The 12,403-nt window shown below is 41.1% G+C and overlaps 1 protein-coding gene across 1 annotated transcript; it reads left to right on the top strand.

The window, feature by feature from the left end:
• The first annotated feature begins 84 nt into the window (after positions 1-84).
• Positions 85-12,386, top strand: lrrc75ba (leucine rich repeat containing 75Ba). Its single transcript, XM_049763535.2, has 4 exons — positions 85-727; positions 3,999-4,127; positions 7,556-7,668; positions 10,203-12,386. The coding sequence occupies exons 1-4, from the start codon at positions 443-445 to the stop codon at positions 10,798-10,800; spliced, it is 1,125 nt and encodes a 374-aa protein (XP_049619492.1). The 5' UTR covers positions 85-442; the 3' UTR covers positions 10,801-12,386.
• The last annotated feature ends 17 nt before the right edge of the window (positions 12,387-12,403 follow it).

The raw sequence follows: 12,403 nt of genomic DNA, 5'->3' as shown, positions 1-12,403 counted from the left end.
ATGGGATGGGGGGGGGTGCAAGCAAGTAGGAGGGACACGCATCGTGGTAAGCGTGCGGCGATTGGTCAGACGTTCCACGCTGCTCAAACCTAAACAGCAGCGTAAAAACAGCAGACTGCTCGTGATAAAGCAGCCAGAGCGTCGTGTCCTCCCTCATCCTTATCATCGCCGTCATCACCTGCACCTTAGGACGGTGGGCCACGTCAGAGTATAACTTCAAGACAAATCTACGTTTAAAAAAAAAAAAAAAAAAAAAAAAAAGAGCGAGGGAGGGGGAGAAAGTGTTGTTGTTGTGCACATCGGACGCTTTAGTCGGCAGGAGAGACAGACGTCCAGCACGACGCCGTGCAAAAAGGAGGTTGCTGCTGCTGCTGCTTAACATGGGTCAGCCCCGCTGCTAATCCCGTCTGACTTGGAAGAATAACAACAAGGCAACCTCGGCATGGGCTCCAGACTGAGTCGGCAGAACAGCTTGGACAATGAGAATTTCTCCAAAAAGCGACGCAGACTCCTCGATGTCGCGGCGGACGGCGACAGTCGAAGCGGCCGGACAGGCGGGGACTTCCTCTTCGCCCTCATGCTTAAGACAGACAAACTGCCTGGGATGCTACGTCGGACCAACCATAGCCCCTACATAAGACGGGTGGCGTGGATCAGGGAGATCCAGAAACTGCTTCGCGATCGCAGGATGGAGCAGGCCACCGACGTGCTCAGATTACTGAGGAAGGTGAGGTGAAACACATGGGAGACTTTCGGAGACTGAGCCTGCCGCTGTCCCATTTTGGGCCTGCTATGTTATTGATGCAATTCAAAAGCAACAGATGGCCGGCCACCAGTCTTGGCCTGTTGTTGCATTGATAGAATGACCTTAGTTATTATTACAATCTGACTCCACGCTCGGAATTGATCACATGCTTAAAAGCCCATTAAGAATTCATTGATTATGTGAAGTTTATTGTAGGCACAGCGCAGTTCATTTTTGCTATATGAGTTCGTCTGCAGTAATTTGTTTAAAGATTTGTGTCTTTAATGAAAGATATTCAATTATCGATAGCAGTGAATGAGATTGTTTTTGGAGCTCGTCCCAGGACAAGTGCTGTAGAACGCGAGTGGATGGATGTTGTTGGCCTTACGGCAATGTAAGGTGTATTTTTGTGTTTTGAGGTGAGGAACCAAATTTCTGATTTGAGGTGAAACCCAGCTATATGAAACTAGTGTCACCATCTGATGTACCGTATTTTCCAGGCTATAAGGCGCACCTAAAAACCTAACATTTTCTCAAAAGCCGACAGTGCGCCTTATAGTCATAATATATATTATATATATGGACCAAATTCCTAAATTTAAACTGGCCCGAAGCATTGTGTCATTAAAATCAATCATAAGTGGCCCGCTGAAGACTATGAATCATGAATCGAAAAGACTATGGATCATTATTTTGTGATTATAATGTAATTTGTTGCGTCTGAAGTTGGAATAAAAAAGATAAAATGGAGAATGATTTGATTTGGATTAAAAATCTGACATGATGCATTAATGGTGCGCCTTATAGTCCGGTGCGACTTATAGTCCGGAAAATATGGTACGGTGCACATATAGCCACCTCCTGATGTGATTATTGTTATCCAAAGTAGGTCACTGACGAGTGTGGTGTAGTAGACACATGGTCAAAGTGGCAGACACAGCATGTGACTCACCATGGCGGTCGCTTTCACTCTCACCCACTCTCGTCAACTGTGCAATGTTGATTTCAAAAAGGAAAACCTGCCATCCAAATAAAGAAATGCATCGTGGCCTTTAACCAGTTGCTTTTAACTGAGGACAGGTGTTTCCCAAAATTCCAACACCATCATACCTCCCCTGTCCTCTCTTGTGTTGTCCTATTTTTTTCCACTCTTGTTGGGCGTTTTTGACATACCCATTAGAGCAGACTTCAGCACTATACACGCTCCATAATAGCCTGCGCTCTTTGAAAAGAAGGTCACAGACAAGGAAATATGGAGCTGTCTCTGCCCTTTTATACTGCTGTCTACAGTCATGTCGTGATGTGAAGTCATTGTCATTGGTGGTGACTTATCTAGTTCTCCACCAAATGGAAACATAATCAAACTCTTGGACCTTTATGGACACTGGACACTGTTTCTGTCAACATTTCGTGACATCTTGTAGCACGTTTAAAACAATTAGCCTTTTTGTCTTTTGAGTCTAGTAATGATTTGTGTGTTGGCTTCAACGAGCATCAACACTAAAAGGCTTCACTAGCATCAAGAGGCGTGATTGTAATGTTGAATGAAAATGGTGGACTATTCTGCATCTTGTGTAAAGTATTCGTCGGAGCAAACGAGCCCATTGTAAGATCATTCGCTTGCTTTCATCTTGTCAGACAATTGTGTGTTAATTAACATTCAAGTCTTGACACTGAAGATAGCCACGTTTCCTTAATGGATCCAAGGAGATAAATTGCCAAACACGCTCAATGAGGCTTGCATCCGCTTGAAAATCAAGATGCACCAGTAGTTACGCCCGAGTGCCCGTGCACACACTATGAAGATAGAGCCCAACGAGTTTAGTGTTTAGATTCCATCTTTGCTGCCAGAGGTCGCATTAGACTTTTTTTTTTCCTTTGGCTGGCCTATTTGGCCAGCAGTCAACCGGGAATCCAGCCATATAGTTCATCTGAGATATGTTTGAAATAGCTATTAAATTAGTCCCATTAAAGTTCAAATCAAATGCAGTCCTTGATGCCAGCTGATGGTGTTTACCTCCACTTGCACATTTAAAAAAATAAAACCACTATTTTTGTTTGCAAATCCATTTTGTTTGATTGCATAAAAAGGAACACATTTCTTTTCATAGTGAATCAGCCTTAATTGATTTAGCAAAACTAGAGCTCTGTCTGTCTTATCTCAAGAATATGGTGATTGTCATTTTTAGTCTGTTGGTGTCATAAAATGGTGTTTTTTAAAATAATCAAACTCTCCCCAAGTTCTGTCTGTCTCCTTTTGCCCTGGTTAAAAGAAGAGGGCCGGTAACGTGAAACTGCCAGCCTCTCGCCGCAGACTTTTCAAGCTGTCTCTTGCAATCAATGCCCATTGTGCTGTCGAAAAAGACAATTGTTTGTGCCGGCATGTATCTGTGTCTCGAAGGCTTACCTCTGATTAAAGTTGCATGCGCCGCCCAAGTGCTTGTCATTGTAATTTGCTTCATTGGGGATGCAGTGGTGGACTTGTTGACAAGGCCAGGTGCATAACCTGTTTTACATGCTGACTGCTCTTGCATTACTCATTGCATTCATCTTGCATTCCATTTATACTTCCAATTAGTTTTTGGTGGAGTTTTCATATACCTCCACGGTGTAAGATCCAATACAAGTGTATAATGAAAACAAGTTAAGACCCCTCCATCCATTTTGTAATTTAAGCTGCACATGTGGAGATGCAGTAGCTAAATATTTAGAGGAGACGAAGGCGAGATTTGTCCCATTTGCTGCCCACACTGAACTGACTGCTTGGAACCCAGAAACATGGCCATCACCATCCCTTCAAAGTTATAGGTTCCTGGTGACTGGCTCTCCCTTGTGGGTCACACTACCTAGCCCCTCGCTTCAGAATTCATCATAGCAAAAGTGCATAATCAAATAGGTCACCATGAATAGTGTCAAGAAAAGCAGTTAATGTGGTGGAGGGCGGCATAAGCAGCCAAAGAGGATGTGCTGTACAGGAGGGTCAAGGTCAGAGGGTCAGGCTCTTGAATGTCAAGAGTCTGTGGCCTGGTCGTTTGCCATGCCAGCATAATAAAGCCTCACAAAAGAAGAGTGTCCAATGGGTTTAATACTTATAACCTTTCATGTATGCAGTACTGCAATTGTCGACCTCCGATCAATACGTATTGGTCGGAGGTTGACAATTACACTGTTAAATTCGTATTTGCTTCTGTTTTACCGCTTTACACACTTGTTTAGCTTTGATGTCATTAATTGCTTTTTTGTTTTCTTTTAGGATCTGGGACTGGAAGGTACTTCACTCAATGACATCTTGTACAAGAATGCTGCCTTCCTAAATCTGGTGGATCCAATCTCGCATGAGCTGCTGCTGAGTTTGGCCCGAGAGATGCAGAATCCTAAGAAGGTTAGCTTCTGTTACACTCCCTAGGAAGAAATCATTTTGCACATATCCAACTAACTAACTAACTAACTAACTAACTAACTAACTAACTAACTAACTAACTCAACAACAGTATCATTTGTTGTTCTGAATACACCCCTGCCTATCATTGTGTTTTTATTAGCATTATTAAAAAATATACATTGCAATATAGATCAACATTTGAAGAAAAATAAACCATTTTTAAAGCACAAGTAAACCCTAAGGAATTATTTTTAAGAATACACTGTATGTGCACGCACCAGTAAAAACCTGGAATTCTGCTTAATATTCCATATCAGAATAAGAGTGAAACATAAGAATTCTTCAACCTCGCATCAAGTTGGACATTCCATCCTGTTGTCGAAAGAAAAATAGTCACTATTCCTTTTGTGTAACATCACGCGACCAAAGTCGGAACCCAATGATGCATTAAAAAAATACACTCGGACCGTGCACTGGTTTACCCCGGTCGTTCAGAAATTCAGTACATTGCTCGAATTTGCCGTTGGGAAAATCAGAGTGCAACAAAAACGGTTGAGCAAGATCATTTGTACGTCATGTTCTTGCGATTAGAGAGCAAAAATGGCACCTCCTTTAGGTGAGTGAATGCCATGTTTTGAACATATATACCGTAATTTCCGGACTATAAGTCGCGGTTTTTTTCATAGTTTGGGTGGGGGGGCGACTTATACTCAGGAGCGACTTATATATGTTTTTTTTTCACAAATTTTTACTTGATCATTAAGACATCACTTACAAGTATAGTTGACCACTTCCCATGTTATTTTTAGTATAGTTGATCACTTCACATGCTTTTATTTCTTTATCTTGAACATATTCAAAACATAAAAAATAGAGAAAACATCAAATAAAGCAATTAACACTTTAAAGCACCATATCCAAGTCCACTGTCTGCTGTATGTACACTTGCTCCATTTTTGCTCCTCTTATATTTATTATTATTATTTATTATTATTTGTTTATTTATCATTATTCAATACTCTTATTTATTCATTGTTAGTGCCTTCTTGGGTTTTTTTGTGTTGCTTGTATGCATATGTGTACTATCTCACCGAGGGATAGTGGAAATGTAATTTCAATCTCTTTGTGTGTCTTAGTATATAAAAAAATATATCGACGATAAAGCAGACTTTGACTTTGATAAAACAACCAAAAAAAATTATATTTTCAGACGAAACTGGATGAGGGCGCTCTAAATTTTACCGTTGGCCGTGACTCATCAACTGGGTGGGCTTAAGAAAAATGGCACCAAAAAGAAACTCATATTTTGCAGGTTACAAACTTCAAGTTGTAAAATATGCAGCTGAAAACAGTAATCGAGCAGCAGAAAGAAAGTTTGGAGAACCATGATGTACCAATGGATTACTATTTCAAGTGACGTCAGTAGCGCGGCGCGCCGGTTGTTTACATACAAACGTGCCCACACAAGGACTACCATCATTAGCGGTGATCATTTCTAAGTGACACGGAGGACAAAGAGTTTGAAGGAATTAAGGATTTGGAGTGACATAGAAGGTTTGAAAAACTATTATGGCTTTTACGCACGCCCGGTCTCTACTGAGTCGGGGGCCGACGCTCGGCCGAGTGGCTGTCCGCTGAACGGTGCGCGGGGCTCGGACATGGCCATTACGCACGCCCGGTCCTATGCCATGGAGCTCTCGTGTCTGGAAGTCCACGCCGCCACACGCTTGGAAGTTTGTTTTGTTTAATAAAGAGCCGTATACCAAACCCACGTCTATCCTTGTACTTTGTTAACGCTACAATATAGTTATATACTAGATCTGTGGAATAAAGACGAGGCTGACGTCAGGGCGCACGCGCGGCGATGTTGACAAAGGACGAGGAATTTGACCGATGGATTTAATGGATTTAAAGTGCACGGATGGTTTGATAATATTATTGGCTTATATTATAGTTATTTGAAATATAGTTTATCTATCGTTATATGAGCCTGTGGAATATTTTGAAGTGCAAGCGCCCTCAGTCGCGCGCACCCATTGTTGACAAAGAACGATCGATGGATTTAATGAATTGGAGTGACACCGATGGTTTTATAAACATGTTATTCATGTAATAGTTGTCCTTAATCACTCTATATGTTACGTCAGGCCCGTTCTCAGCTCTTTGTTTGAGTTTGTCACGTTAGCATACCTATCGTTTAGCCTGTTGTTGCTATTTAATGAATTGGAGTGACACTGATGGTTTTATAAACATGTTATTCATGTAATAGTTGTCCTTAATCACTCTATATGTTACGTCAGGCCCGTTCTCAGCTCTTTGTTTGTGTTTGTCACGTTAGCATACCTATCGTTTAGCCTGTTGTTGCTATCGTTTAGCCTGTTGTTGCTCGTTCATGACTGTTTTTGGTGTGGGATTTTGTCGAATAAATTGCCCCCAAAATGCGACTTATACTCCGGAGCGACTTATATATGTTTTTTTTCACTTTTTGGGGCATTTTATGGCTGGTGCGACTTATACTCCGGAGCGACTTATAGTCCGGAAAATACGGTATATATATTAAATAAATATTTGGTGGACTAAAGTTAAAAAAGAAACTGCTAAGTAAATTTGGCAGTTTTAGATTAATCAGGAAGGTTTGACATCTTAGGTTGACATCCGCTTTAGGTCTGACAAAAAAATCGATTTGCCTGAAATTCCCCCTTGCCCTAACCCACCACCAGAATTCTTGCACACACTGACAATATGAGTGTGCCGCTACTGCTGTAGTGGGTGTACAATTACACTTGACTTTAGAAATAATAATAATGCATCAGATTTTATAGCATTTTTCTAGACCATCAAAATAAGCACGTTCCCCATCACGTCCAATATATGAGGACTGCTATAAAGCAATATACCCAATAAAAATTCCTATTATAGTTCAAGAGTTTCCTTCGAGAATCCAATATTGATTTTCCATTGTTCATACTTTGACACTTAGACAACAGATCAACAGATAGTCTACCAAAGTATAAGTTCCAGTGCAATAACAAGGGCGCAATTGTATAAGGATTATTAAAAAAAGACTACACTAATAATACATAAAAGCACTTGAGAACCATGCAAAAGTACACCAATCACAGTATGTTGCACTTCTTTTAAGTACAGTATAACAAATTCCTGCTCTGATTACAGTTCTTGATCCTTCTCACATAAGACACTGAAGATTCCTTAGCCTAAAGCATGAATGCATCAATCTAAATTGCAGCTTCAAGGTGGTGAATTTGACCATCTGTTTATTATCATAACATGGCTGAATTGTCTGTGATGTAACTGTTATCTTGAATAAAACATTTTTTTGAAGACCAGTCCAAAAATGCTGGAGATCAGGTGGATTGGCTTAATGGATTTTGTTTTTATGATAAGATGCCTTCTATTTTGGTCTCCAGGATTCCGACACCATAAAGTCGTCGGATAAAATTTGCAGACAGCTGATCTACCACCTGACCCCACATTCAAAGTGGCTGAGGCAGAGCATGACCAGACGGAAATCCCAGGCATGGTAAGCCCTTGTGTCCAGACATCCACTAGTAATAACAGTCATAAATCTGCAGCCCACCACAACACAGAGCAGGGCACGACTCCATGTCGAGCTGTAGACATTTTCCTCTCTGTAGCTGACATTGGATTAGGACGGAACTGGCCACTGGCCGACCTGATGGGGAAGCCATGGTAACCACAGCTGTCAATCATCTTTCCTTTTAAGTGCTTGACTACGTGCATTGCTTGTCTATTGCCGCCAGCTTCTGCCGCTCTCTGTCACATTCACTCGAGCTCTCTTCAAAAGTGGCACCGCAATGCATTTGCAAACTGTCCAATGGGGTGAAAATACTACTTCAACACTTCTCTTGCAAATCGTGAATGCAAAATAAGCTTTCTTTGTCCATGTGTGGCTCAGGTATTTTGCATGTGTTAAAGCTTCTGCTAGCTACTGTTAATAACATTCATTTTTAAATATGAGGGGGTTTTATCATTTGTAGTCTGAAGAAGAACAATGATTTCAGATATATTAAATAGTGAAAAAAAAATCTACTCGGTCTTCTATTGATATATAATGTTTAAGTAATCTTATGACACTGAGGATAGAGTTCCTGTACTGTGAAGGACAATGCTGAGGTGCAAAGGTCATGAATCAGATCCATTCAAAGCTCACTTTGTATTTATCACATAGAAGAAATCTCAGGTCTGGTCGAAAAAGATCTCTTTAGACTTGATTGCCATCTCATGTCCGTGAAAAAGCTGCATGCAATGAAAATAAAGATTCCCTCAATTCTAACTGCATGGCGATGGTAATGCAATCAAATATTATAAGGGGTCATATATAAGGTCATAACAAATCAGTCATGTGTGAAATGACGTGACGTCAGTGAAGACCTCAGGCTCAAATTTTAGACACTGTCACTTGTTATGAAAGCAAAGGAAGGCTACTATAGACTGATTGACTTGACATTTGCCATTAGAGTTGAGAGCATTTTTATTAATTGTTTTTTGGTTATAGCCTTTTTAAACAGCAGTTGTTTATTTATTAATTTTTTGCTGAGATTTGAGTTTGAACCAAATGGAGTGACATTTTTTTCAACCGCCGGTCCGCTATATTTTTATTACAATTCCCGTAACAGGTGATGTGATTGATAAATCCACAAATCCAATGTTCCCTCGCATCAAATCATGACCGAACAGTGATTGATATCTTCATTATGTCATATAAAGTTGATTGAAAAACATGGTTATGTAATGGATTTAAATGAGCATTTTGCTGAGCATCAGTAATTTTGCTGATAGCGATTATGTCATCGTTAATCTCTCTTAAATTCAATTTGGTGATTATACCCTATCCTTGAGATTGTGAGTTGAATTCTATATAGTTTTATAATGTATTTTCATTTCAAGTTTAAGCATTTTAAATAAACTGCATTGCAGAGTTGCTGTGAAGAGATTCAAAAATGTATCTGCAGATTAATCTGAAGGAAAGATACAAAATTGCTTTCTAACAGGGTGACATCCATTTTTCATGCTTGCTGAGCTTGAAAGACAATTGTGTGGGGAAAGGGAGCTGTGTGATTAAACCCAATTTACGTATGCACCGGGCCATGGACATCAGGACTTTTGTGTTGTGAAGGCCAGACTTAGGAAGTGGAAGAGCTTGCAATGTAAAAATTGGTTGGCCTACAATGGTGTATATATATTCATTCATTCAGTCAGCCGTTCATTTGTTGGTTCAATTCATCCATGTGCTAAAAACATTGAACTCTTATTTTATGACGTGTTTTTATAGTTGTTGGTTTTTTTTTTATATTTGCATTTTCTTTCTTTGAATGTGAGTGAGTCACACACAGCACATTTGTAAAGCACTCCCTCCCTGTCAATGTGGTCTATGACGCAACAGAAGGTGACAGCAAAGTGATTCATAGAGGTGCCTGCCATTTTTATAATTCAAAAGAGCAATCACCAATCCGAGATAGCTACAGTTCAAATGGAAGTGGCCAGTTCTCAAAAGAAAATGTACAAGAAATAGCCATTTGCAAAAAGAAAAAAAAAAGAATTTTCTGTGTGGGCTACAACAGGCCAATGATTGGAAACTGTAGCAGATTGATTGCTAAGATGTCCTTTATACATTTTATATATTGTATCTTTCAAATCTAACATGTATTTATATAGCACTTAATCACGGAAACATCTCAAAGACCTTCGCATGGTCACAGTTAAATATATTGACATCCCCCCAGAAGGGAAAAAAAAATAACTCCACCAAAAAAATATATGTTTTTGCTCTGTGTTATAACGATTGTTGCGCTCTTGGCTGGTGCGGATGTTTTGGCTCCTCTGTTTGGTCAGTGGCCATGCCGCAGTCTTAGTCAGCCTTTTGCCCCAAGCTGTCCATTCACACACTCTGTTACACAACACGGAAAAGACAACACAAAGCCAGGCCCATGTTTCCAGATCAGTGGCCCAACTAACACCTCATTCGGTTTGCACTTTTTAAAGTGGACTAGGCCTTGCTCTAATCGTGTTCTTTCTATTCCTTTCGTCATATAGTCTTAAGACAACCCTGCAGAGGAAACTGTCCAGTGACACTGTTGACTTGTCAGGCATTCCTCTGTCCACCCGAGATGTCCGTCAAGTAGCCTTCTACCTCCAAAACAACAGAGACAGTGTGGTAGCTGTGGATATCAGCTTCACAGAGCTCCAAGATGAAAACCTGAAGTTTCTTCTCCCTCTTCTCGCTTCACTACCCAAACTCAACACCCTTGCTCTCAACGGGAACCGTCTAACCCTGACTATACTCAAGGACCTGACTGAGATGCTGAAAGACCCTAAGATGTTCTCCAGCCTGGCCTGGATAGACCTTGGTAACAATGTTGATATTTTCACCATGCCTCAACCGCTTTTGGTAGCTTTGCGCCGGCGCTGTAGCCTGAAGAGCAGTCTGCCTACCATCTACGAGTACACCGAAGGTCAACCCTACTGCTACCGGCTGGAGACGTCTATCGAGGAACCCAGCCACTATGAAGAGGAAGAGGAAGATGCAGAGGACGACACAGATGATGTGGGGAACAAATTTGAGTTGGAGCCATGGGGCTTAGGTGAGAAGCAGCTCTCCAAAGACTTCACCCTTCACTACTGTGAGAGGTGATCAGGTGTTTGTCTCGGAGGCTCTTTCAACTCTAGCTGAAAAGGTATCACGCAGCAATCTGTTAAACTTCTTTAGCTTGAACAACCTCACACCTTCCGGCCCAGTCCCCCTTTGAGGCATGAGGGAGAACACACACTCACCCAGACACCTTGTAATACCACCACGTCTCAGAATGAACCTGCACAAGCTGATGGTGGAGCGAGGGTTATTGTGGCAGACTTACTGTGTTGGTAGATGGTGCTCTTTGGAACAAAGAGTGGAGGACTGGATTCATTGGAGAAACGTCTCTCTCTTGCCGTCTCGCACCCTTTTTCTATAGTTCCGTCTGACCGTAGCAGCAAAGAAGCCAATCCCAAGGAGATTCGGGTCAGTTGCTAGGCTGGAGGAGCAGCATTTCAGCAGTATTTCGAGTAGGAGGCGCATCCGCTTGGAACGAGCGGATCCCCCCTCGAGTTCTCGGCCGGGACTGAGACAATCTCCGGTAGGCAGAGCCTCTCTCCACATTGTGTGTTCTCTGTTAATCTCTCAACAAAAGCTATGACACAAGTTCAACAGACTACACAGCCGCCGCCCTGTCACGTGACCCTGGCAAAACTGCTAGGTCAAGACTTTTCCCCCCACTTTCCTAATGTCTACTTGTGAATACCCACGCTGCCCTTGTGTAATGAGGAGACCAATCGTGACCATGCTGCCCTTGTGTAATGAAGAGACCAATCGTGACTCTGTTGTATTACCACTCACTGTTTTTCACTTTTGGTGGGCAAGGCATTCTTAGATGACAACAAGTAGGAATAAACATTGCGACTAATTGTTTACTGTATGTACTTGCTTAAATACTTAACCTCCGTATTGTAGCCATCGCCACGGTTTCAACTGAACCAAGTTTTAAAATAGGCCTTTGAATTCACACAGCCCCCGAAATAGTTGTCTGTTGTTCAATTCATTGTCGTTGTTAGTAGTTCTTTATATGCGTTACGACCCCTGCTTTTAGAATGTCATGACTGTTATCTCGTGATGAAACTTTGCAGTAGCACATAATGGTCAGGAAGACCGAAACAGTGCAATGCACTTTAATGCACTTTTCCGTTTGTATTTCACCATATAGCAGTCTGTGGGTAGTTGTTTAAATTATACATGTACGCCGTATAAGCTGTCATCTTTACAATGCTGATCCAAATGGCTCAAGATTGTTAGAAAGCTCCACAAAGTCATTATTGCTGCTCCGTTAGAATTTATGTACACTATATGTCTAAATGTGCAATATATATGTTTGTCTCACTGAAATGTCTGGTTATCGTAATTATTTGTGATTTGGTGTCTTGTCCTATTTTGTGACTATCTGGCTCCAATTTCATCAAATTGAGCACAGTGGCCTTCTTGTGTATTCTGAAACAATTCAAAAGGAACTTGGATGTGACAAAAGATTTTACATTAGCAAATGTAAATCGTGATTATATTGAGAGTCGGCACTTTTTATGTTCCTTTAGTCTTGAGTTGGGGAGAACACTGTTCACAAAACTCTTCCTTGTTGTAGTTTGTATTTTCCAAAGCCAAATTCTACCAATAAACAAACTGATCCAAACTGAGTAATTGAAGTCTGGGC

This window comes from Syngnathus scovelli, chromosome 3, assembly GCF_024217435.2.
Source record: "Syngnathus scovelli strain Florida chromosome 3, RoL_Ssco_1.2, whole genome shotgun sequence".
In the NCBI taxonomy this organism is placed as follows: Eukaryota; Metazoa; Chordata; class Actinopteri; order Syngnathiformes; family Syngnathidae; genus Syngnathus; species Syngnathus scovelli.
The sequence above is the reverse complement of the archived record's forward strand: the minus strand, read 5'-3'. Positions and strand labels throughout refer to the sequence as shown.

Excerpts from the sequence above, each read along its gene's own strand:
- lrrc75ba (XM_049763535.2), top strand. The coding sequence starts at position 443 with ATGGGCTCCAGACTGAGTCGGCAGAACAGCTTGGACAATGAGAATTTC. Across the intron at positions 728-3,998 it reads TGCTCAGATTACTGAGGAAG|GATCTGGGACTGGAAGGTAC; the intron begins GTGAGGTGAAAC and ends GTTTTCTTTTAG. Across the intron at positions 7,669-10,202 it reads AGACGGAAATCCCAGGCATG|TCTTAAGACAACCCTGCAGA; the intron begins GTAAGCCCTTGT and ends TTCGTCATATAG.